The following is a 21,845-nucleotide window of genomic DNA, read 5'->3' as shown; positions in this document are numbered from 1 at the left end:
TATCAAGAATAAATAAAACTCCTTTAAAAATATTTTATTTATTTATTTATGACACACAGAGAAAGAGATAGAGAGAATGAGCACTCCAGGACCTCCAGCCACTGCAAATGAACTCCAGATGCATGTGCCACCACTTTGTGCATCTGGCTTATGTGGGTCCTGGGGAATTGAACCCAGGTCCTTTGGCTTTGCAGGCAAGTACCTTAACCACCAAGCCATCCCTCCAGCCCCAAAACTCTTTAAAAAAAAAAAAAAACATGTTCAGCACTGGAGAGATGGCTTTGCATTTAAGGCACTTGCCTTCGAAACCTAAGGACTCAGGTTCAATTCTCCAGGTCACACGTTAGCCAGATGCACATCATGGCACATGTGTATGGAGTTTGTTTTCAGTGGCTAAAGGCCCTGGCATGTCCATTCTCTGTCCCTCTCTCCCTCCGTCTCTCTTTCCCTCTGTATCTAATAAATAAAATTATTTTAAAAATGTAAAAAAAGGGCTGGAGAGATGGCTTAGCAGTTAAGCACTCGCCTGTGAAGCCTAAGGATCCCGGTTCGAGGCTCGGTTCCCCAGGTCCCACGTTAGCCAGATGCACAAGGGGGCGCACGCGTCTGGAGTTCGTTTGCAGAGGCTGGAAGCCCTGGCGCGCCCATTCTCTCTCTCTCCCTCCATCTGTCTTTCTGTCTGTGTCTGTCGCTCTCAAATAAATGAATAAATAAAAATTTTTTAAAAAAATGTAAAAAAAAAGTTCAAAAGAATGATGGGGGCTGGGGAGAATGGTTAGTGGTTAAGGTCCTTGCCTGCAAAGCCAAAGGACCCAGGTTCAATTCCCCAGGGCCCACGTAAGCCAGATGCACCAGATGGAGCATGCGTCTGGAGTGTACTTTCAGGGTCTGAAGGCCCTGGTGTGTCTGTTCTCTCTATATATTTACCTCTCCCTCTTGCAAATAAATAAATTAAATAAAACAAAAATTTAAAAAAAAAAAAAAAAAGCCAGGCCTAGTGGCCTACTCCTTTAATCCCAGCAATCGGGAGGCACAGGTAGGAGAATCATCTGAGTTTGAGGTCACCCTGAGACTACATAGTGAATTCCAGGTCAGTCTGGTCTAGAGTGAAACCCTATCTAAAACACAAACAAAAAAACATTTAATAAAAGAATGATGGAAACATGTCATGAAACTAAGAAACCAAGCTAAAGGGTCTCTCAATGAGTAATTTGAGCACCAGAATAATTAAGTGCAGTAACAAATCATTAATCCCTCAGTGAAAATCCTGAATTCATGATTCCATGGTGATAATAAAAAGTAGAGAAGGGCTCGTGTTTATAATAGCATTCCAAAAGTAAATGTGGGGCTACAGGTGTAGCTGTGTGGTAGAGTGCTTGCCTCACTTGCATAATGCCCTGAGTTCAGTCCCCAGATAACAAAAGAGAAATATGTGCCAAGAATGCTGGTGTTGAAATACATTTTACAAACATAGCAATTGAGTCAGGTAAGAATGACTGATCTGGACTGGGGAAATAGCTCAGCATTTAAAGGTGCTTGCTTACAAAGCTTGCAGGCCTGGATTTGATTCCCCAGTATTCTTGCAGAGCCAGATGCACAAAGTGGCACATGTGTTTGGACTTTGTTTGCAACAGTGAGAGGCCCTGGTGTACCAATGTATACACACTCTCTTTCTCTCCCTCTCATTACTTCCTTCTCTCCATTCTCTCACTTCTTTCCCTCTCATATAAATAAATAAGTAAATAGTTTTCTTTTAAGAATGAATCAAGCTGGGCATGGAGGCACATGCCTTTAATCCCAGCTCTCTGGAGGCTGGGATGGGAGAATTGTATGCCTGGGGCTACAGAGTTAGTTTCCACTTAGCCTGGACTAGACTGGCTCCCTGCCTGGGATAGGGGGAACAACAGCCAGGGAGGAGGGTGTATGCAATTATAGCACTTGGTAGGCTGAGCCAGGAGGATGTGCATTTGAAGCTTATTTGGGCTTCATAGCAAGACCTTGTCTCAAAAACAGTAAGCTTAAAAAGAAAACCACCAAAACCAGAAAGACAAACACAAAAGAACTGAAAACAGGATTTGATGCTAGTCTAGAGAAGGGTGAATGAATTCTATATAGGACATTACTAAACTAACTGACAGACTTGGAATATAGATAATAGCTTAAGTAAAAATAATATATCAATGCAGATTTTTATACTTAATTGTTTATTCCTATAATAATATTTAACTATTAAATACAATTGTTTTATAATAAAATATTCTTCTTAGAAAGAAACATTGAGCTGGGTGTGGTAGTGCACTCATAGGGCTGAGGTAGGATTATCATGAGTTTGAGGACAGCCTGGATCAATGAAGTGAGTTCCAGGTCAGCTTGGGCTGGACAGAGACCTAGAGAGGGGGGAAAAAAATAAAGAAATATACACTGAAATATTTGGAGGCAAGGGACACCATGTCTCTGATACATCCTTAGAGCACGCAGATGAGCCAGATCTGGTGGCACATGCTTGTGATGCCAGCACTCAGGAAGCTAAGAGGAATGCTACAGATTTGAAGCCTGCTTGGGAACACACACCAAAATCCCATGTCAAATAAAAGCATTCAACATAATAATAATGATTATATGTTTATAGTATACACTACTCAAATGTAAAGCCTTGTTTTTTTTAACATTTTACTTATCTATTTTATTTATTTATTTGAGACAGAGAGAGGGAAAGAGAGAGTGATAATGGGTACACCAGGGTCTCCAGCCACTGCAAATGAATTCCAGACACATGCGCCACCATGTGCCTCTGGGGTATGTGAGACCTGGAGAATTGAACCTGGCTTCTTAGGCTTCACAGGCATGCGACTTAACTGCTAAGCCATCCCTCCAGCCTTAGAGCTTTATTCTTTATAATGTGAATGATAGGCAAATGTTTTCAGGTGTGCTTTATAGTTGTTATGTTTGCAAGTGTTTAGAAACTTATAAATTAACTTATTTTGCAAATAAGTTAATTTATAAAATATGATTAACCATGATAAAAGTTGTTATTAAGTAATAAAATGGGGCTGGAGAGATAGCTTAGCAGTTAAGCACTTGCCTGTGAAGCCTAAGGACCTGGGTTCAAGGCTCGATTCTCCAGGACCCACGTAAGCCAGATGCACAAGGGGGCACATGCAACTAGAGTTCATTAGCAGTGGCTGGAGGCCCTGGCACACCCATTCTCTCTCTCTGTCTATCTGCCTCTTTCTCCCTCTGTCTGTCACTCTGAAAGAAATAAAAAATAAACAAAAAAACTTTAAAAAATAATAAAATGATGTATTTTACAATATTGTCACATCTACTTATAAAGTCCAAAAGACTTTCCAGTATTTAACTTTATTGTCATGCTCAATTTTAGAAAGGGTTTCATTCAAGTAAGTGGACAAATGAATAAGATACAGTGAAAGACACTAAAACATTTATTTGCACCCCCTTCCCTAAGGTTCAGGACTCAGGTGATGTGATTGCAGAAGGAAGGATTCGTGTGGTTTTCAGCATTCCATGTGAACCAAATCTTGACCCTTTAATACAGAACCAGCATGTAAGTACAGTTGTTTGTATTGTTTTGTTTGAAAATGCTAAAATATTGTACTACCTCCTTCAAATTAATGTCAGTATTTTATTTTAAGAGTACGTATGAGTTAAGCTGGGCATGGTAGTGCAGTCCTTTAGTCCCAGCTTTTGGGAAACTGAGGTCTGAAAATTGCTATGAGTTTGAGGCCAGCCTGGGGCTACAGAGTGAGTTGTGGGTCAGCCTGGGCTAGAGTAAGACCCCGATTCAAAAAAAAAAAAAAAAAGAAGCAGAGTATGGGCATAGTGACTCATACCTGTAGTACCAGAACCTAGGAGGTTTGGGCAGGAAAATTTCTGCATTGTGAAGGCTTGCCTGGGCTACATTATTGAGTTCCAGGCCAACCTGAGCTACAGTGTGAAATGCTATCTCAATCCCTTTCCTAAAAACTGTAAATTTATTCTGAAAAGTTCATTTAGCCTAGATGTAGAAGTGCCCAAGTGATCCCCATTTCTTAAAAAGTATGGATATTAAATTTGTAGGAAAACATTTCAAATAACTGAAATTACATTATTAATTAATAATGTTTGCTTTGAATTGTGATCATACTTAAAGCATTAAGTATTAGCACAACTATGAGAAAACTTTATGTATGGAAGGCAGAGAAATCTCTAAATTATACCATCGAGTCTCTGTTTGAGAGAGAATTTAGACAGCATAGTCAAGAAACCAACAGTGTGACCTGCTAGAGAAAGGAACTGAAGTTTTGTGCTGAGTCCTTTCCTCCCTAGTCTTTCGTGTATCCAGAAGAGACTGCTCACTGTCAAATACACTGTCCATCCAAGTGTAATGTCCTCTTCCCCCTCTTTTCACTGACTTTCTGCTGTGTTGCATATTTAATTACAGCATCGACTACAATTTCTCAGTGCACTATTGATATCTGGAGCCTGACAGTTATGTATATGGCTGTTATGTAAACAGGACATGAGAGAAACCCATGTTAGTAATCAATTGAATTTGCTGTTACACATTTCCAACTGCTTGTTAGAAAGTGGCATTTCTTAGACTGGAGCTATGGCTTGGTGGTTAAGGCACTTGCCTGTGAAGCCCAAGGACCCATGTTCAGTTCCCCAGTACCTGCATAAAGCCAGGTGCACAAGGTGGCACATGCATCTGGAGTTCATTTGCAGTGGCTAGGGGCCTGATGTACCCATTCATATCCCTCCCATGTCCCTCTCAAATAAACAAATAAGTAAAGTATTTAAAAAAACAAGAAAAGTGGGGCCTGGAGAGATGACTTAGGGGTTAACATGCCTGCCTGTGATGTCGGGTGTGGTAGTGCACGCTTTTAATCCCAGCACTCAGGTGGCAGAGGTAGGAGGATCCTTGTGAGCTCAAAGGCACCTTGAGACTACATAGTGAATTCAGGTCAACGTGAGCTAGAGTGAGACCCTACCTAAAAAAAGAAATTAAGGAAGAAAGAGAGAAAGAAAGAAGAAAGAAAAAAGTGGCATTTCTTGTAATTAAAGCATACTTGATTTGTGTTGTATTATTACTAAATTTGATATATGATGATACTTACGATGTTCTTGTTAAACAACCATGTTCATTTTTGCATGGTGTTTTAAAACAGGGTCTCATACAGCCCAAATTGGCCTCAAACTCACTTAAGTGCCCATGAGTAACCTTGAACTCTTTATGTTTCTACCTTTACTTACCAAGTACTGGGACCAGTAGCATGTACCGCCATACCCAGTTTCTATGTTACATTCTTTACTAACATATTTATATATTTTAACAGAAACTTTATATTCCAGGGTACCAAAAACAGTTATCCATTTGGGGATCATTGTAGATATGATTAAAAAAATAGTGATAGTTGATCTAAACACTTAGCAATCTCTGGAAATTTAGTTTTTATTGGTTAGAATATTTCCTTTTATTCATACATAAGTATAAAATATGATTATGAACCATTCATATAACTAATATAATATAATATTATGTGAAAATTTAACATTTTATTTCTATATACAATACTATAGTTTACATTTAGCTATTCTTTTGATGTGCTTATGTTTTAATTCAATGTAATAGCTATTGAAGCCTTATTTTTTCAGTTACTTGCTAGTCTTGCGTGAAATATGAAAATCAGTTAAAAAATTTTTGCAAGAAGAGTTTGCCATTTAGCACTTATTGTAGAATTTATTTTTTGAGACAGTTTAATCCCTTTCACCCTTGGGAATTCTGGAGAAAAAGAGGCAAGACTTCAGATTCTTAGAAAGTAATAATGATAAATAAATAAACAAAAGGTGTGTGTTGGGTGGGGTAGAATCTAAATGAGAATTCATAGATGCCAAAATGCAAGGGTCAGTGTTGTCTTGAGCGTCACCACATTTTAAAGGTAAAGAAATAACACTTCATGTCAACTTGTGTTTCTGTAATTGACCTTTTCATTTTTATATTTAAAGAAATATTCTATAAAGTACAACCCAGGATATGTGTTGGCCAGTCGCCTTGGAGTGAGTGGATACCTTGTTTCAAGGTTTACAGGAAGTATTTTTATTGGAAGAGGATCTAGGAGAAAGTAAGTTTATGTTAGAGATATGCTTAAAATGGCAGAAAAATTGAGTGATAAACGTTACATGCTTAATATTTCCATATTTATTTTTCTCCTATTGCTGCGAATTCCTTTTTAAGGTGGTGGGTTGTTTTTCTGAATGACATATGTTTTATTTTAGATGGTTTCAAAAATAATTTTTATTTTTAGTAGCTAACCTTGAAAAAAGGTATCAGAAGGTGTGTGTGAACCTCAATAATGTATTTACCCTGAATTTTGTTATTTTAGTTTTCCATAATTGCATAATTTACTTTCTAACCTAGATTTGGAAACTTTTCCTCTAGTTTTTTTAATTACTACGAATTAGGAATAGCCATACCTCAAATATAGAAGAACAGTCAGTATTGAGCTTTTTTAAGAATTCAAAGCAAAATTTGGGGTTGGGGGTATAGCTCAATGGTAGAATGCTTTTCTGACATGAACAGTGCTCTGGATTCAGTCCACAGCACTGCCAAAACAAGGAAAAAAGGACAACTGCTTTTGCTTGAACAAATTTTAAAACTCTTGTATGTGGTTTAAACTCAGCCCTCATGGAGACCATAAAGCAAATGTGGGTTTAAATCTCAAGTTCAACAAGAAAAATGAGGAAGTACCTGGGTATACTAAGAAAGTTGGAAGTGAGTGGATGTATTCATCTGCAGCAGAGCAACTCCTTGCAGAGTACTTAGAGAGGTAAGTACCCAGCAAGCATCCACATGGCATTTAAAATTTAGGATGTACTATTTTTATAAAACTTTTCTGGGTGGAGATGTAAAGCCAGATGCACGTGTTGGTGCATGTGTCTGGAGTTCTTTTGCAGTGGCTAGAGGCCCTAGCATGCCCATTCTCTCTCTCTCTGCCTCTTTTTTCTCTCAAATAAATAAAGAAAACATTTTTATAACTTTGTTTATTTACTTATTTATGAGAGAGAATGAGTATACCAGGACCTCTTGGCACTGCAAAAAATTTTAAATGCGCCACTTTGAGCATGTGGCTTTATGTGAATACTGGAAAATTGAACCCTGGCTAGCAGGTTTGTAAGCAAACACCTTTAACCATTCAGCCATTTCTGCAAGCCTAGGGAATGTACTATTTATTTTACTTTGCTCATACAAGTTTTAAAAACAATTTCCTTCAACAAAATGTACAATACATTGTGTTACTATTTTTTATGAAGTATGTTACCATTTCCATTGATTAATTTTCTCTGTGTGTGTGTGCAGATGCATACACCCTGGTGTACATGTGTAGAGGTCAGAGGAAGATGGTAGTGTCCTTTTCTATCACTCTCTGGCTAACGTCCCTGAGACAGAGTCTCCTTTGAACTGGGGCTCCCCAGGTTGGTTGGTTGGTTGGTTTGTGTTGTTACGAGACTGGCTGACCAGGGATTCTCCCAGCACTGGAGTTCTAGACATACACATCCATGCCTACCTTTCTTGTAGATACTGGGGATCAAACTCAGATCCTTAAGCTCACTAAGCAAGTGCTGTTACTCACTAAACTATTAGGAACTGTTAATTGAGTTACTTGCTGACAAAGGGTTATAGGTAATATGTTCAATTCTGATTCACAGTTTAATGATCTGTTATTGCATAGGCTTCTAACCTATAGTTGAGGATACCTGTATTAGTTTCCTAGGGTTCTAAATAATAAAGTACCACAAACTGAGTGGTTTAAACAATGTAAACTTACTGTCTCAAATTCTGGTGACTGGAATCAAAATTGTCACTAGGGTCCTTTTTCTCAAATTTCTTATTCCTTTGTGTATTCTTTGTCTTATAAAATCTTCACTCCAATTCTCTATCTTCAAGTAACATTCTCCCTGTGTGCCCTCATATCATTTTCCAACTGTATATGTCAGTCTATATCCACATTCTTCTCTTTGAAAATTATTTGTTTTCAAACTTTATTTTATTTGTCTGAGAAAGAAAATGAAAACAAGGCAGGAAGAGAATGACAGAGAATGGTCATACCAGGACCTCTAGCTACTGCAGACAAACCCCAGATGCATGCACCACCTTGTGCATCTGGCTTTACATGGGTACTGGAGAATCGAACCCAGTTTCTTAGGCTTTCAAGGCAAGCACCTTAACCACTGAGCCATCTCTCTAGCCCTAGTTTTTCAAACGTTTTTAATGATGACTTCCATAAATATGAACAATATACCATGATCATATTTCCATCAACACCTTCCCTTGTTTCCCTTCCAAATCCCCCCTCCACTGAATCCCTTCTTCCCAACTACTCTGCCTTCTACTACTTTGATGTCGTCATATTTTTCCTCCTATTCTGTAGGTCTTGTGCAGGTAGTGTCAGCCACTGTGTGGTCATGAGTATTGGTACCATTTTGTGTGTAAAAGACAATACTAAAGTACTCCTCCCCTTTGTCTCTTACATTCTTTCTTCCACCTCTTCTGTAATGTTCCCTGAGCCTTGAAGGGTATGATAGAGAAGTCTCATTTAGTGCTAAACACGCCACTGTCACTTCTGAGCACTTTGGCAAGTCTTGAGTCACCCCAGTGGTCACCACTAGCTGAATGGAGAAGCTTCTCTAACCAAAATTGAGAAAAGCATTGATAGGTTGGTATAAGCATAGGTAGCTAGAGGGCATTTTGGTGGGCATAATATATCTATTTAGCCAGACAATGGTAATAGTTTTCCTCCTATGACTTAAGACCACCCCCCACACACAAGCCATAGGCTTTTCATTATGTTTTCCATACCAGACAGGAATCCCTTTCATAGAGCAAGCCTCAAGTCCAATCATATAGTAGTTGTTTCCCACCATAAGAGACACGTCAGCATTGTACCAATTGATGCCTTTGGCCTGGTTGGCCAGCTTGCAGGGTCCATGGCTGGTTGATACTGTTGATGACTTTTCTCCTTTATCCGGCTATATAGTTATCTCTTTTTTTGACATATATTATTAATTAGAGAAGTAGGTTTACTTCTGGCTTATTCATTAATCATATATTTTGATTAACCCTTCTTCCATCTCTTCTCTTCTAGTTCCTCCCCTTAGGATATCCCTTCCCCATTTCCCACTTCCTTACCAACATGTATATATTTCCCCTCACTAAAGTCTTATTACAATTTTGGTTAAATCTGTTTGAAGCTTAATGATTATGACAAAGTAAATATTCACAGCTGAACCATGTAGAGTGTTATGGTTACCTTTCCCTTACTGTCCACATTTTTATTTTCCTTCCATGTTTTCATTGTCTTATTATGTATTTTCATAGAACTTACTAGCCCTAAACTCTGTGCTATGGCTTAGTAAAGTGCTTATTATCAAGTTGTGGCTTGTGTGGTGTGTGCATGTGTGTGTCTGACTATGCAGGTGTGCACACACACAAGAGTGTGCATGCGCGCATGCAGGTGCACACTCAATGCATGCTGAAATTTGAGAACAACCCTGGATAATGGTCCTCACCTTCCACCTTGTTTGATATAGGGTTTCTCATTGTTATTCACCCTACTCACCAAGCTAGCTGGCCCTTGAGCTTTGGGGCAGTCTTCCTGACTCCTCTACCCATTTGCCATAGGGCTTGCTTTAAATACAGAAATGCACAGGTATGCCTGGCTTTTTCCATGAGTCCTGAGGATTGGACTCAGGTTCTTATAGTAAGCACCTTATCTACTGTACCATCATCTTCTCCCCCGACCTGGGCCATAGCTTTGAAGCTCACTTCTGTTGTGTGGGAGTACAGAGGTCAATTCATTTTCTCTCCACCTTATTTTTGGGACAGGGACTCTCCCTGCACCTGGAGCTCCCCTATTCAGGTAGACCAGCTAGCCAGAAGGCCCCAAGGATTTTGTCTCTGTCTTTTTTTTTTATTTTTATTTATTTATTTGAGAGTGGCAGAGAGAGAGAGAGAGAGAGGGAGGGAGGCAGGCAGAGAGTGAGAGAGAGAATGGCTGTGCCAGGGCTTCCAGCCACTGCAAACGAACTCCAGAAGCGTGCGCCCCCTTGTGCATCTGGCTAACATGGGTCCTGGGGAATTGAGCCTTGAACCGGAGTCCTTAGGCTTCACAGGCAAGTGCTTAATTGCTAAGCCATCTCTCCAGCCCTTGTCTCTGTCTTTGCATGTGTGCTGAGATCCAAACTCAGGTCCTCATGCTTGCACAGTAAGCACTTTACAAATTAACCCATCTCTCCTGCCCCCAGATCAGGGGCTTTACCTCAGTTTTCTTTCTGGTGACCTCTTTCTAAATCCTTCTGTCTCCCTGCTTCAGCCGGAAACTGATGGTTCTCTAGGGCTTACACAGCTCTCAATCCAGAATGCCATCCTAGGAATTTCTTAGCCATGACTATGTAGCATTCCTTCATTTTCCAGCTCCCATTTTTTAATCTTTCTTATTTATATCTACATTTAGATGGAGCACATAACTGCAGTAGCTTTCTGAATAAAATGTTCCTGTCTAGAAACACACACAATCATGGCTTCCCTGGGTCTTGAGTTCTGGAGTGGAGGTTCTTTTCACTGAGATTTTGAAAGCACTGCTCCATCCTTTTGTACCCATCCAGTATTGTCATTGAGGAATCCTGTCATTCTGATTTGATTCTTTGTATTTTGATCTATTTTCAATTTCTGAAACCTTTTAAAGATTTCTTTCTTCTTCTATCAGTGCTTTTAAGAACTGTGATGATATGCACTTTGGTTAGTACATTTTTGTCCCTATTTATGTCAAAGATTCCACCCCCCTCCCCCCACTTGTCTCATGAGTCTTTGGTGTCTAATTCTAAAAAGGAGTAAAAAGCCAGTTGGAAATACAGTGCACTTGGATGGGGCTTATCTTGTGGAGCTTTGTTATTTCTAAGTAGAACCTTCTAATATCACGGCCCTGTATATAGATCTTTTCTCTTTGGTGAGTTTTTCCCAAAGAGGTATCTTCTAGTCTTTTCTTTCATGATGGATATGAAGAACATGGGTGGCCCAGTAGATTTTATGATTATCCCACCCTACTCTAGATCTTTTTTAGGACTGAAGGACCCTTTGCTGTGTGAGTAGTAATGCTGCTGACAGCCCTCAGCTGCAAACCCACTTGAGGAATTTCTGAATAGAGGAATTACCTAGCTTAGTTATGTCCTCTTTCTACCACAGCCACTCATGGAGAAGGGGGCAGAAAAGCAAAAGCAACCTAGTTGCTCCAGTTCAGGGCAAGTCTGATGTGCCATCCAACCATGATATCTTTGTTGGTTTGGCCAAGAAATTTATGGAGAGTGAGGACAACTTAGCTTCTCCCTGCTTCCAGTGCCCACTTCCACTTCCTTCCTTTCTTTTTCTACACGGCAGGCATTGATCTCATATGTGCTGTCTGGTGAACTTCCTGTGTGCTTGTTTCCATCTCAGGAGCTACTTCCGAGAAACATTATGCTTCTCGTTGGCACATTGTATAGCCTGTGCACTTTTATGAAGTCCACTCTCAGCATGCACCTGCCCTCTCCTTCTTCCAGTCCCACCCCTTCCTGTACCTACAACTCCCTCATTTATAGAGCCAAGACTAAGATCTCCTCTTTGACCTCTCTAAATATAACTGCAGGTGTTATTCTGGAGTGAATGACAAGTAACCACTTGACTAACTGCTTTTTATACAGATTTTCAGTGCAATCCTATTAATTCTTGAGCTTTTGGGGTGTTTTATAATGCACATAAACTTACACATTTCACCCCCCTTTCAATTGTATACATTTCTTGCATATACAAAAGAAAGGTTCACAAATTGGGAGACTTTGAACTGGGAGGGAGAAGCTTGTTGTTTTGTTTTGTTTTTTAAGGCAGGGTCTCACTCTAACTCAGGCTGACCTTCTCAGGGTGGCCTCGAACTCACAGTGATCCTCCTACCTCTGCCTCCCAACCAAGTGCTGGGATTAAAGGCATATGCCACCACACCTGGCAATGCTGTTTTTGTTACTAAATATTTTATTATTTGCAAGCAGAGACAGAAAGAAAGAAAATGAGAGGAGAGGGGGGGAAATGGGCTCACAAGGGCCCCTTGTCACTTCAGATTAACTCCAGACACATGCACCACTTTGTGCATCTGACTTTACATGGGTCCTGAGGAATTGAACCTGAGCCATCAAGATTTGTAAGCAAGCGCCTTTAACTGCTGAGCCATCATCTCTCATGCCCTTTGTATACTTTTGTACTTGGGGAAAACAAAAAAAAAAAAAACTTTTGTTGTGTTAGAAAAGGACCTTAAAGAAAAAAATATGTATTTAAATGGATTATACATTACTTTTGTGAAAGTCCTACACAATTTAGAAAGAAGTGGAGTTCTGAAGAATTTCAGAAGAAATTTATGATCTGTTTTAATGTGCTTATATTGTAAACTGTACCAGCTATGTTGTAAAAATTAGAACATGAACTTACAAGGCCAAGTGAATGGTGCATGCCCTATAATTCTAGCACTCAGGAGGATTGCAATTTTGAGCCAAGTCTGGGCTGCATAGCAAGACCATATCTAAAATAAATAAATAAGGAAATTCCAGACACTGTTTTCACTTGTCACCCATCATGATATTCTAAGAAGCAGCCGTCATAATTGAAGGCTCGTTAAGTTTAAAAATTGAACCATTTCTTCCTCAGCCAGTGGAATTTTCTTGAGAGTATATGAATACTATGGCTATCAAATCTTTGTCTTTATTCCTTACTAATAACATCCTTCAAAAACATAAGAAGCCCTTGATATACTTCTTATGGCCCCTTTAGAATCCAAAATTATTTCATAGTCAATTTATATAAAAATAAGCATGTATTTTTATTTTTTTAAGTGTATAATTTTAAAATCAGTATTTTTGTTGTTTGATTAACTAGAGCTCCAGAACTATTTAGCTATATAGCCAAAAATAGTCAAGAAGATGTATTCTATGAAGATGACATTTGGCCTGGAGAAAATGAGAATGGGTAAGCAATATTTGTGGTATTTATTGCCACTATTTTGTGGTTCTACTGAAAAAACAGCTAATTCATCAAGAACTCACTTTTGCCTCTTCATATATTTTAACTAGCTCATTTTTGCTTTAAGAGCTTAGTAGAAATCCTTTACAATTCAAAGTTGTCAGAAAGTTTATATCAGGCTTTTAATATAAGCCCTCAGAAAGTTTTAACCAACATGAAAAAATTATTATTGTTTTTACTATAGTGCTGAAAAAGTTCAAGAAATTGTTACTTGGCTAAAAGGACATCCTGTCAGTACTTTGTCTCGTTCTTCTTGTGATTTACAAATTCTGGATGCAGCTATTGTTGAGAAAATTGAGGAAGAAGTTGAAAAGTGCAAGGTACTAACTTTCAGTAACCAAAATTATTAATGAAAACTGAAATGAAATGGACTATTACTTAACAAATGATTTATGTTTCAGCCAACTAACATATATACCAATGATTCTAATTAATATTTAATAATCCTGTAATTTTATTTTTTTTATTTTTTGTTTTGTTTTGTTTTTTGAGGTAGGGTCTCACTCTAGCCCAGGCTGACCTGGAATTCACTATGGAGTCACAGGGTGGCCTGTACTCACAGCGATCCTCATACCTCTGCCTCCCAAGTGCTGGGATTAAAGGCGTGCACCACCACGCCCGGCATAATCCTGTAATTTTAAAACGCAGTCTGACATTTCCAGTGTCCATTAGCAAATTTATATGAATAAATCTAAATATCTTTCAATATATAAAACTACCACTTAAAATTGTTTTCTTTAAAGTATTTCTAAATTTAAGAATTATTATTCTGTGATTGTAGTCAAATAGAAAATGTGATTATGAAATACTAACTCCCTATTCCTCCTGTTCTAATTACTTTCTTTAAAGACAGTTTATAAACCAACCATGGTGTGACACGCATTTCATCCTTTAATATGGTGTTGGAGGCAGGAGTTATCAGTTCAAGGTTATCTTGATTGACATGTTGAGTTCCATACCAGCTCAGGCTACTTGAATCCCCTTCTTTAAAATAAATAAAACCAAAAAAAAAAAAAAGTTATATATATATTTTGGCTTGGTCTTGACTCTCAGCAATTTCCCAACCTCTGCCTCCTTAGTGCTGGGATTAGACATGCGCCACCATTCCCAGCTTCATTCATGTTTTCATAAAATAGGAAACTCAATAGATTTTTATCAAAATAACTTCTACAAAATGTATTTTGTCATTTATAAACTTACTTAGTTACTACTAATTTTTGAAATCCCATTTAATCTCTTATTTTTTCTGTTTTGCTCTTTCCAAGCAATAAATGTTAGCTGACTTTACCTATTTTGTCTATTTTAATCCTTTGGGTTAATACATATACATGAATAAAATTGTCAAAAAAGTTGAATAATTTGAAAACTATTTTATTTTTATTAAAATGATGTTGCCTCATTAACAAATCACTCTACTTTTTTAAAATCAAAGTTGGGTTTTTTTGTTTTTTTTTTTAATTTTTATTTATTTATTTTATTTGACAGCGACAGACACAGAGAGAAAGACAGATAGAGGGAGAGAGAGAATGGGCGCGCCAGGGCTTCCAGCCTCTGCAAATGAACTCCAGACGCGTGCGCCCCCTTGTGCATCTGGCTAACGTGGGAACTGGGGAACCGAGCCTCGAACCGGGGTCCTTAGGCTTCACAGGCAAGCGCTTAACCGCTAAGCCATCTCTCCAGCCCAAAGTTGGGGTTTTTTAAATATTTTATTATTTGAGAGAAAGAGCGAGATAGAGTGAGGATGGGCAAGCCAGGGACTTTAGCCACTGCAAATAAATTCCAGATATATGTGCCACCTTGAGCATCTGGCTTTACATGAGTACTGTACTGGGTTATTGAACCTTAGTCCTTTGGCTCTGCTGGCAAGTGCCATAACCACTAAGCCATCTTTCCAGCCCCTATTAAGAGTTATTTTTGTGTGTTGGGGGGGGTCGAGTTAGGGTCTCACTCTAGCCCAGGCTGACCTGGAATTCACTGTGGTGAATTCATGGTGGCCTCAAAATCATGGCTATCCTCCTACCTTTGCCTCCTAAGTGCTGGCATTAAAGGCCTGTGCTACCACACCCAGTTAGATTTTTTTTTTAATTTATTTATTTGAAAGGAAGGTACAGATAGAGAATGAGCGCACCAGGGCCTCCAGCCACTACAGAGGAACTCCATATTCATACACCACCTTTTGCATTTGGCTTACTTGAGTGCTGGGGAATCAACCTGGGTCCTTGGGCTTTACAGGCAAGCTTCTTAAGTAACCACTAAGCCATTTCTCCAGCCCTTTTTTGTTTGTTTGGTTGGTTGGTTGGTTGTGGTTTTTCAAGGTAGGGTCTCACTTAGCTCAGGCTGACCTGGAATTCACTATGTAGTCTCAGGGTGGTCTTAAACTCACGGTGATCCACCTACCTCTGCTTCCCGAGTGCTAGTATTACACACAAAGAAACTAGATGACTGGCTTTGTTTGCATTTGTCTCCAGCACACATATAAAATACCTGAGTGGACCATGCATGGCTGTAACCCTATTCTTGTGGGGAGCATAAACAGGAACATTGCTGGGGTTCACTGGTCAGCCAGTATGGTGGAAAATGGCTCTGACTGCAGTAGTCTCTGCATCAAGGAGCTGATACAGAAGAGCAATAGAGGACGACGTCCAGTGTCTTCCTCTGCCCTCTGCATGTATGTTTCTGGGCCACATGCATCTGTATGCACACACGTGTGTACGTCACATACATACAACACACATGCCCCAAAACATAAATAATTTAAAATAAAGTTCAAGACTGGCAAGAGTAATCTTGTGTGTCAGAGGTAACTTTCTTATGTTATGTGTAGTAATGTTTCTTTATTACAAATAGACATGTTCTTAGCAGGTGGCAGGGCTGTGGCTGGAGCTCTGTGGTAGAGTCCTTGCCTCACATTGGCAAAGCCCTGAGTTCAATCCCCAGCACTGCCAAGCAGAGACTTTACCTAGATAAAATCACACGATCCAGGTTATTCTGACAGTGTAATTATAACTGTCCATTTTCCTGTGTCTTATACTTCAAAACCATTTTTTAGAGCTCTAAGCATGCATCTTCACTGCTCCTCAGTGCACCTGCAGACCTTTATTTTTGAATTAATGTCTGTATCTGGCTTTATGAAATCTACACATGTTGCAGGTAGTAATACAATGATTTATAATTTCATTTTTTCGTTTTTCTTTCTTCAGCAAAGAAAGAATAATAAGAAGGTACGAGTGACTGTGAAGCCCCATTTGCTGTACAGAGTAAGTTTCTATAAAAGAATTCAAAATCACTACTTTTAAAGTATGAAGGGTACAGAAATATTTTCAAGGTATATATGGTAGCATGCCTATAATACCAGTACTCAGGAAGCTGAAGCAGGAGGAAGGCAAGCTTGAGGCCAGCCTCGGGTATGTTGTGAATTCTAGTGAAATCATACCTGTGGTGGTTTGAGTCAGTTGTCCCCATAAACTCTTGTGTTCTGAATGTTAGGTTCCCAGCTAGTGGCAGTTTGGAATTGGAGCCTTGCAGGTGTGTTGTTGGGCAGACTTACGGATGTCATGGCCAGGTTTCCCTTTCTAGTGCGCAGGCGCACTCTTCTGCTTTGTTGTCACTTGATGTTGGTCAGAAGGTGATGTCCAGCTGTGCTTATGCCACATTTTCCCCTGCCATCATGGAGTTTCCCCAAAATAAACCCTTCCTCCCACAAGCTGCTTTTGGCTGCATGCGTTGTGCCAGCAACAGGAAGGTGACTGCACACTACCTCAGACACACTCACACTAAGACAAAGCAGTCTTCGACATATTAGGAAACTTTCCTCGCAGTTAGTAGCTCTCTTCTTCTCAGCCTTTAGAACAACAACATGGCGCCATCCCTGATCGAGATGCAGAATTTCGTCTCTTTGACCGAGTTGTAAACGTGAGAGAGAATTTTTCAGTTCCAGTTGGCCTTCGGGGCACCATCATAGGAATTAAAGGAGGTAATATCTCAATTGTTGATCTGGCTTCAACTACATTCATACTGTAAGGTAAAACAGATTTGTGTGTTTTGTATACGCAGCAGAAACAACTGAATTAGGGGGAAATAGAGAATCCCCTTTTATCATTTAGCTGTTTTATTATTATTTTTAGTTGTACTTTTCAGGGAAAATACTTGTTTTTGATGTTATGAAATCTGGGAGATAGTTGAAAAGGGGAAGTTGGGAAGGGACTGTTGGTCACTGGGTAGCATGCTTATGTATCTCACACTAATATCAGGTAAGGTCTTGTAGGCAGACATATGTTCTCACGAAATGGAGAGGACTTTTTACTAAACTTTTTCTTTTAAAAATATGCCGGGCGTGCTCGAGCACGTGTTTAATCCCAGCACTTGGGAGGCAGAGGTAGGGGAATCACCATGAGTTCGAGGCCACCCTGAGACTCCATAGTGAGTTCCAGGTCAGCCTGGACTAGAGAGAGACCCTACCTCAAAAAACCAAAAAATAAATAAATAAATAAAATATTTTATTAAGTAATTAATTAATTTGAGAGCTGGAGAGAGAGAGAATGAGCATCCTAGGGACTCAGCTACTTTAAATGAACTCCAGACTCATGTGCCACCTCATTCATGCATCTGTCTTTATGTAGGTACTGGGGAATTGAATATGGGTCCTTTGGCTTTGCAGGCAAGAACTTTAACTGCTAAGCCATCTCTCCAGCCCTATTAAACTTTTCTAATCATAATCAGAACTTACCCTGTTTTCATTGTAATCTATATATTTAAATAAACCCAATGTCTAAGAATCAAGAATAAATAAGTACCATTTTATGCTCAGTTGAGAGTTTTGAGATAAATATACATGACAGTTTCATTTTTATTTATTTATTTATAAACAGAGAGAGAGGCGGGGAGAGAATGGGCATACCAGGACGTCTTGCCACTGAAAATGAACTCCAAATGAATGCACCACTTTGTGCATGTGAAATCTAGATGTGAAAAAGTAAAGATATACAGCTAGGAAAGTATCATAATGAAACCCATTATTTCATATGATAACTTTAAAAATTAATTAAAAATTATATTTAATGTACCTGGGGAGATTGATCAATGATTAAAGACATATGCTTACCAAACCTGCTGACCCGGGTTCAGTTCTCCAGCTACCCCCATAAAGCTGGACGTCCATTCAGCAACAAGAGACCCTGGTGTGCCCACATATACAAATTAGTTAAGTAAATAATCAACAGAACTTATATATTATTTCATTATTTTGTTTGTTTGTTTTTTCAAGTTAGGATCTCACTCCAGCTCAGGCTGACCTGGAATTCACTATGTAGTCTAGGGTGGTTTCGAACTCATGATAATCCTCCTACCTGTACCTCCTTACCCCCAGTGCTAGGATTAAAGGTGTGAACCACCACTCCCACCTAATACTTTTGTTTTGTTTTGTTGAGGTAGGATCTCACTGTAGCCCAGGCTGACTTGGAATTCACTATGTAGTCTTAGGGTAATCTCAAACTCATGGCAATCCTCCTGCCTCTGCCTCCCAAGTGCTAGGTATGCCCCACCACACCTAGCTTAGAACTTATATTTTATTTTATTGTTTTTTTTTTTTTTTTTTTTTTTTTCAGGTAGGGTTTTACTCTAGCTCAGGCTGACCTGGAATCCACTATGTAGTCTCAGGGTGGCCTGGAACTCACAGTGATCCTCCTACCTCTGCCTCCCGAGCGCTGGGATTAAAGGTGTGTGCCACCATGCCCAGCTTTAAAACTTTTATCTTAAAATACATAGCAGTAGAAGGAAGCCTACTTGGGAGCGCGGGTAGAACCAGTGCACTGGGAGAGGGGTTGATTAAATACATTGATTTGTATGTTGTATACGTGTGTGAAAATGTCAATAAAACCCATCATTTTGTGCAAACCATATATGGTAATAATTGGCAAAAAGAATACCTTAAAGTCAATGAACAACAAAAAGATAATTTTTGCAACTCAATAATGACTCAGCTTTTGTTTTTAAAATATTATTTATTTGACAGAGAAAGGGGGGGAGAGAAAGAGAATGGGCATGCCAGAACCTCCAGCTACTGCAGATGAACTTCAGGCGTGTGCACTCCTTGTACATCTGGCTAACGTGGGTCCTTTGGCTTTGCAGGGAAACACCTTAACCACTAAGCCATCCCCCCAGCCCATGAGTCAGCTTTTTATTTTTATTTATTTATTTTTAATTTTTTAATTTTTAGTTTTATTTATTTATTTGAGAGCAACAGACAGAGAGAGAATGGGCGCCAGTGCAAACGAACTCCAGACGCATGCACCCCCTTGTGCATCTGGCTAACGTGGGTCCTGGGGAATGGAGCCTTGAACCGGGGTCCTTAGGCTTCACAGGCAAGTGCTTGACTGCTAAGCCATCTCTCCAGCCCATGAGTCAGCTTTCTAAAGTCAAGATAATAGCTGAGCTCTTATTTTACTATTGGAGATTTATGTAAATACATAAAGAGATGCTCAACATAGTCATTTGGAAATATAAACAAAACTGCAAGAAGGAGCTGTTATACACACCAACTAGACAAGAAGGAGTTCTCTCTCTCACACACACCAGCCAGACTGACTGACATGAAAGTGTCCATTCCAAATGTCAGCATGGCTGTATGGCAACATAGAACTCTCCTACATTGTTGGTGAGAATTTCAAATGATAACCAGAAGTTTGGAAAGTATTTTGGTAGGTACTTTTTGTTTTGGGGGAAGGTCATTGTTTGTCTGTTTATTTCAATTTTTATATAGTCTCACTGTGTAGCCCAAATTACCTCAAACTTGTGATCCTCCTTCCTTAACCTCCCAAGTGCTACCATGTCTGGATTGGTGTGTTTGGTATGCATATGTGTGGGTGTTCTTTTGAGTCAGGGCCTTGCTATGTAGCCCAGGCTGACATGGAATTTACTGTGTCGTACATGCCCACTAGGTGGCCCATGCATCTGGAGTTCAATTCAATGGCTGAGGCCCTGCCACGCCGATTCTAACTGTCCTCTCTTTCTCTCTCTCGCTCTGTCTCTCTTAAAAGAATTTAAAAGGTTGGGGGCTGGAGAGATGGCTTAGCAGTTAAGTGCTTGCTTGTGAAGCATGAGGACCCCAGTTTGAGGCTGAATTCCCCAGTACCCATGTAAGCCAGATGCACAAGGTGGTACATGCATCTAGAGTTGGTTTGCAGTAGCTGAAACTCATTGAATTTTGTTGTTTATGTATAACTTAACCATATGTGACTTTTACCTCACTCAACTTTAGATACATTCCCTTACGATGCTTTTTTTTTTTTTTAATTTTTTATTTATTTATTTGAGAGCGACAGACACAGAGAGAAAGACAGAGGGAGAGAGAGAGAATGGGCGCGCCAGGGCTTTCAGCCTCTGCAAACGAACTCCAGATGCGTGCGCCCCCTTGTGCATCTGGCTAACGTGGGACCTGGGGAGCCGAGCCTTGAACCGGGGTCCTTAGGCTTCACAGGCAAGCGCTTAACCACTAAGCCATCTCTCCAGCCCACGATACTTATTTTAGTAGTTTGCTATAGCAACAAATTAGAAACAAGCCAAACATCCATCAGCAGGGAAGATAGATTGTAGTGCATAGATGGAGTATTGTACTCCCAGGAAACAGAATGAGCCAGTCTCCTTAGTGAGCCTTACAGAGGTAATATTTCAACACTAACTATCCATCGGCAGAGAAGAGATAGATGATAGTACACACATAGATGGAGTATTATACTCCCAGGAAACCCAATGAACACAAAAGGGAGGTGAGTATATCTCACATATGTAATATTTAAAAACTTGCAAAACATGGATACATACTATCTGTAGATATGTACATAGATACTGAAAGTATAAAGATGTATATAAGAAATCATAATGCCAAATTGGAAACTACAGGTATTGCTTCGAAATTTGGCAGTAGTCTTTTAAGGCACTCATATTCTTCATTTTCTTAGGTTTTACATAAAAGTTCATGTCCAGTCAAGATTAAACAGTGACACATTTCAGAGTAGGCATAATTATAATCCATGTGTTCATGTGATATAAAATTAAATGATCTCATATAGTTCTTCAGAATTAGAAGACCTATAATTCTGTAACATAAGAAAGACAGATTCAAATTAGCTTTAAAAACATTTTTAGACAGTTTTTATACATGCAACTACTGTGCTTTGGTTGTCTTCACACACATACACTTATCACTTTCTGTTGTACTCCTCTCTATCCCAGCAAACCTTCTTCCCAACTGGTCCTATTTATACTTTGATGTCTTTTTTAAAGTATTTTTATTTACTTGAGGGAGAGAGAGAGAATGGGCGCACCAGGGCCTCTAAGCCACTGTAAAGGAATTCCAAATGTTTACACCCCCTTATGCATCTGGGTTTATGTGGGCCCTGGGGAATCGAACTGAGGTCCTTTGGGTTTTTAGGCAAATACCTTAACTGTTAAGCCATCTCTCCAGCCCCCTTGATGTCTTTTTCTATCCATTTGACCCCCAGACTTTAATAGAGTTCTTTTTTTAAAAAAATTTATTTTTTAAGTTATTTATTAGAGTCAGAGAGAGGGCAAGAGAAAGAGAGAGAGAGAGAATGTGCACACCAGGGCTTCCAACCACTGCAAACAAACTCCAGATGCACATGCCACCTTGTGCATAGAGTTCTTGATTGGTATACCTGGAGAGTTATTTGCCAGAGAGAAAATGTCTTCCTTTCCCCCAGATACTCATATTCCATTTCTTACTTTAAACATA

General features: G+C 39.4%; 1 protein-coding gene across 2 annotated transcripts in view; it reads left to right on the top strand.

Annotated features, from left to right (window-relative positions):
- Xrn1 (5'-3' exoribonuclease 1) overlaps positions 1 to 21,845 on the top strand; it is a 139,804-nt gene that overhangs the window by 79,499 nt on the left and 38,460 nt on the right. For both annotated transcript variants that reach the window (XM_045136277.1, XM_045136276.1), the window contains exons 23-29: positions 3,467 to 3,565; positions 6,007 to 6,122; positions 6,681 to 6,827; positions 12,953 to 13,042; positions 13,281 to 13,416; positions 16,297 to 16,353; positions 16,937 to 17,069. In XM_045136277.1, the coding sequence (XP_044992212.1) occupies positions 3,467 to 3,565; positions 6,007 to 6,122; positions 6,681 to 6,827; positions 12,953 to 13,042; positions 13,281 to 13,416; positions 16,297 to 16,353; positions 16,937 to 17,069 (778 nt within the window). The remainder of the gene's footprint in view (positions 1 to 3,466; positions 3,566 to 6,006; positions 6,123 to 6,680; positions 6,828 to 12,952; positions 13,043 to 13,280; positions 13,417 to 16,296; positions 16,354 to 16,936; positions 17,070 to 21,845) is intronic.

The sequence above is a fragment of the Jaculus jaculus genome, chromosome 17 (assembly GCF_020740685.1).
Source record: "Jaculus jaculus isolate mJacJac1 chromosome 17, mJacJac1.mat.Y.cur, whole genome shotgun sequence".
Lineage (NCBI taxonomy): Eukaryota > Metazoa > Chordata > Mammalia > Rodentia > Dipodidae > Jaculus > Jaculus jaculus.
This window is presented reverse-complemented; position numbering and strand designations above follow the sequence as displayed.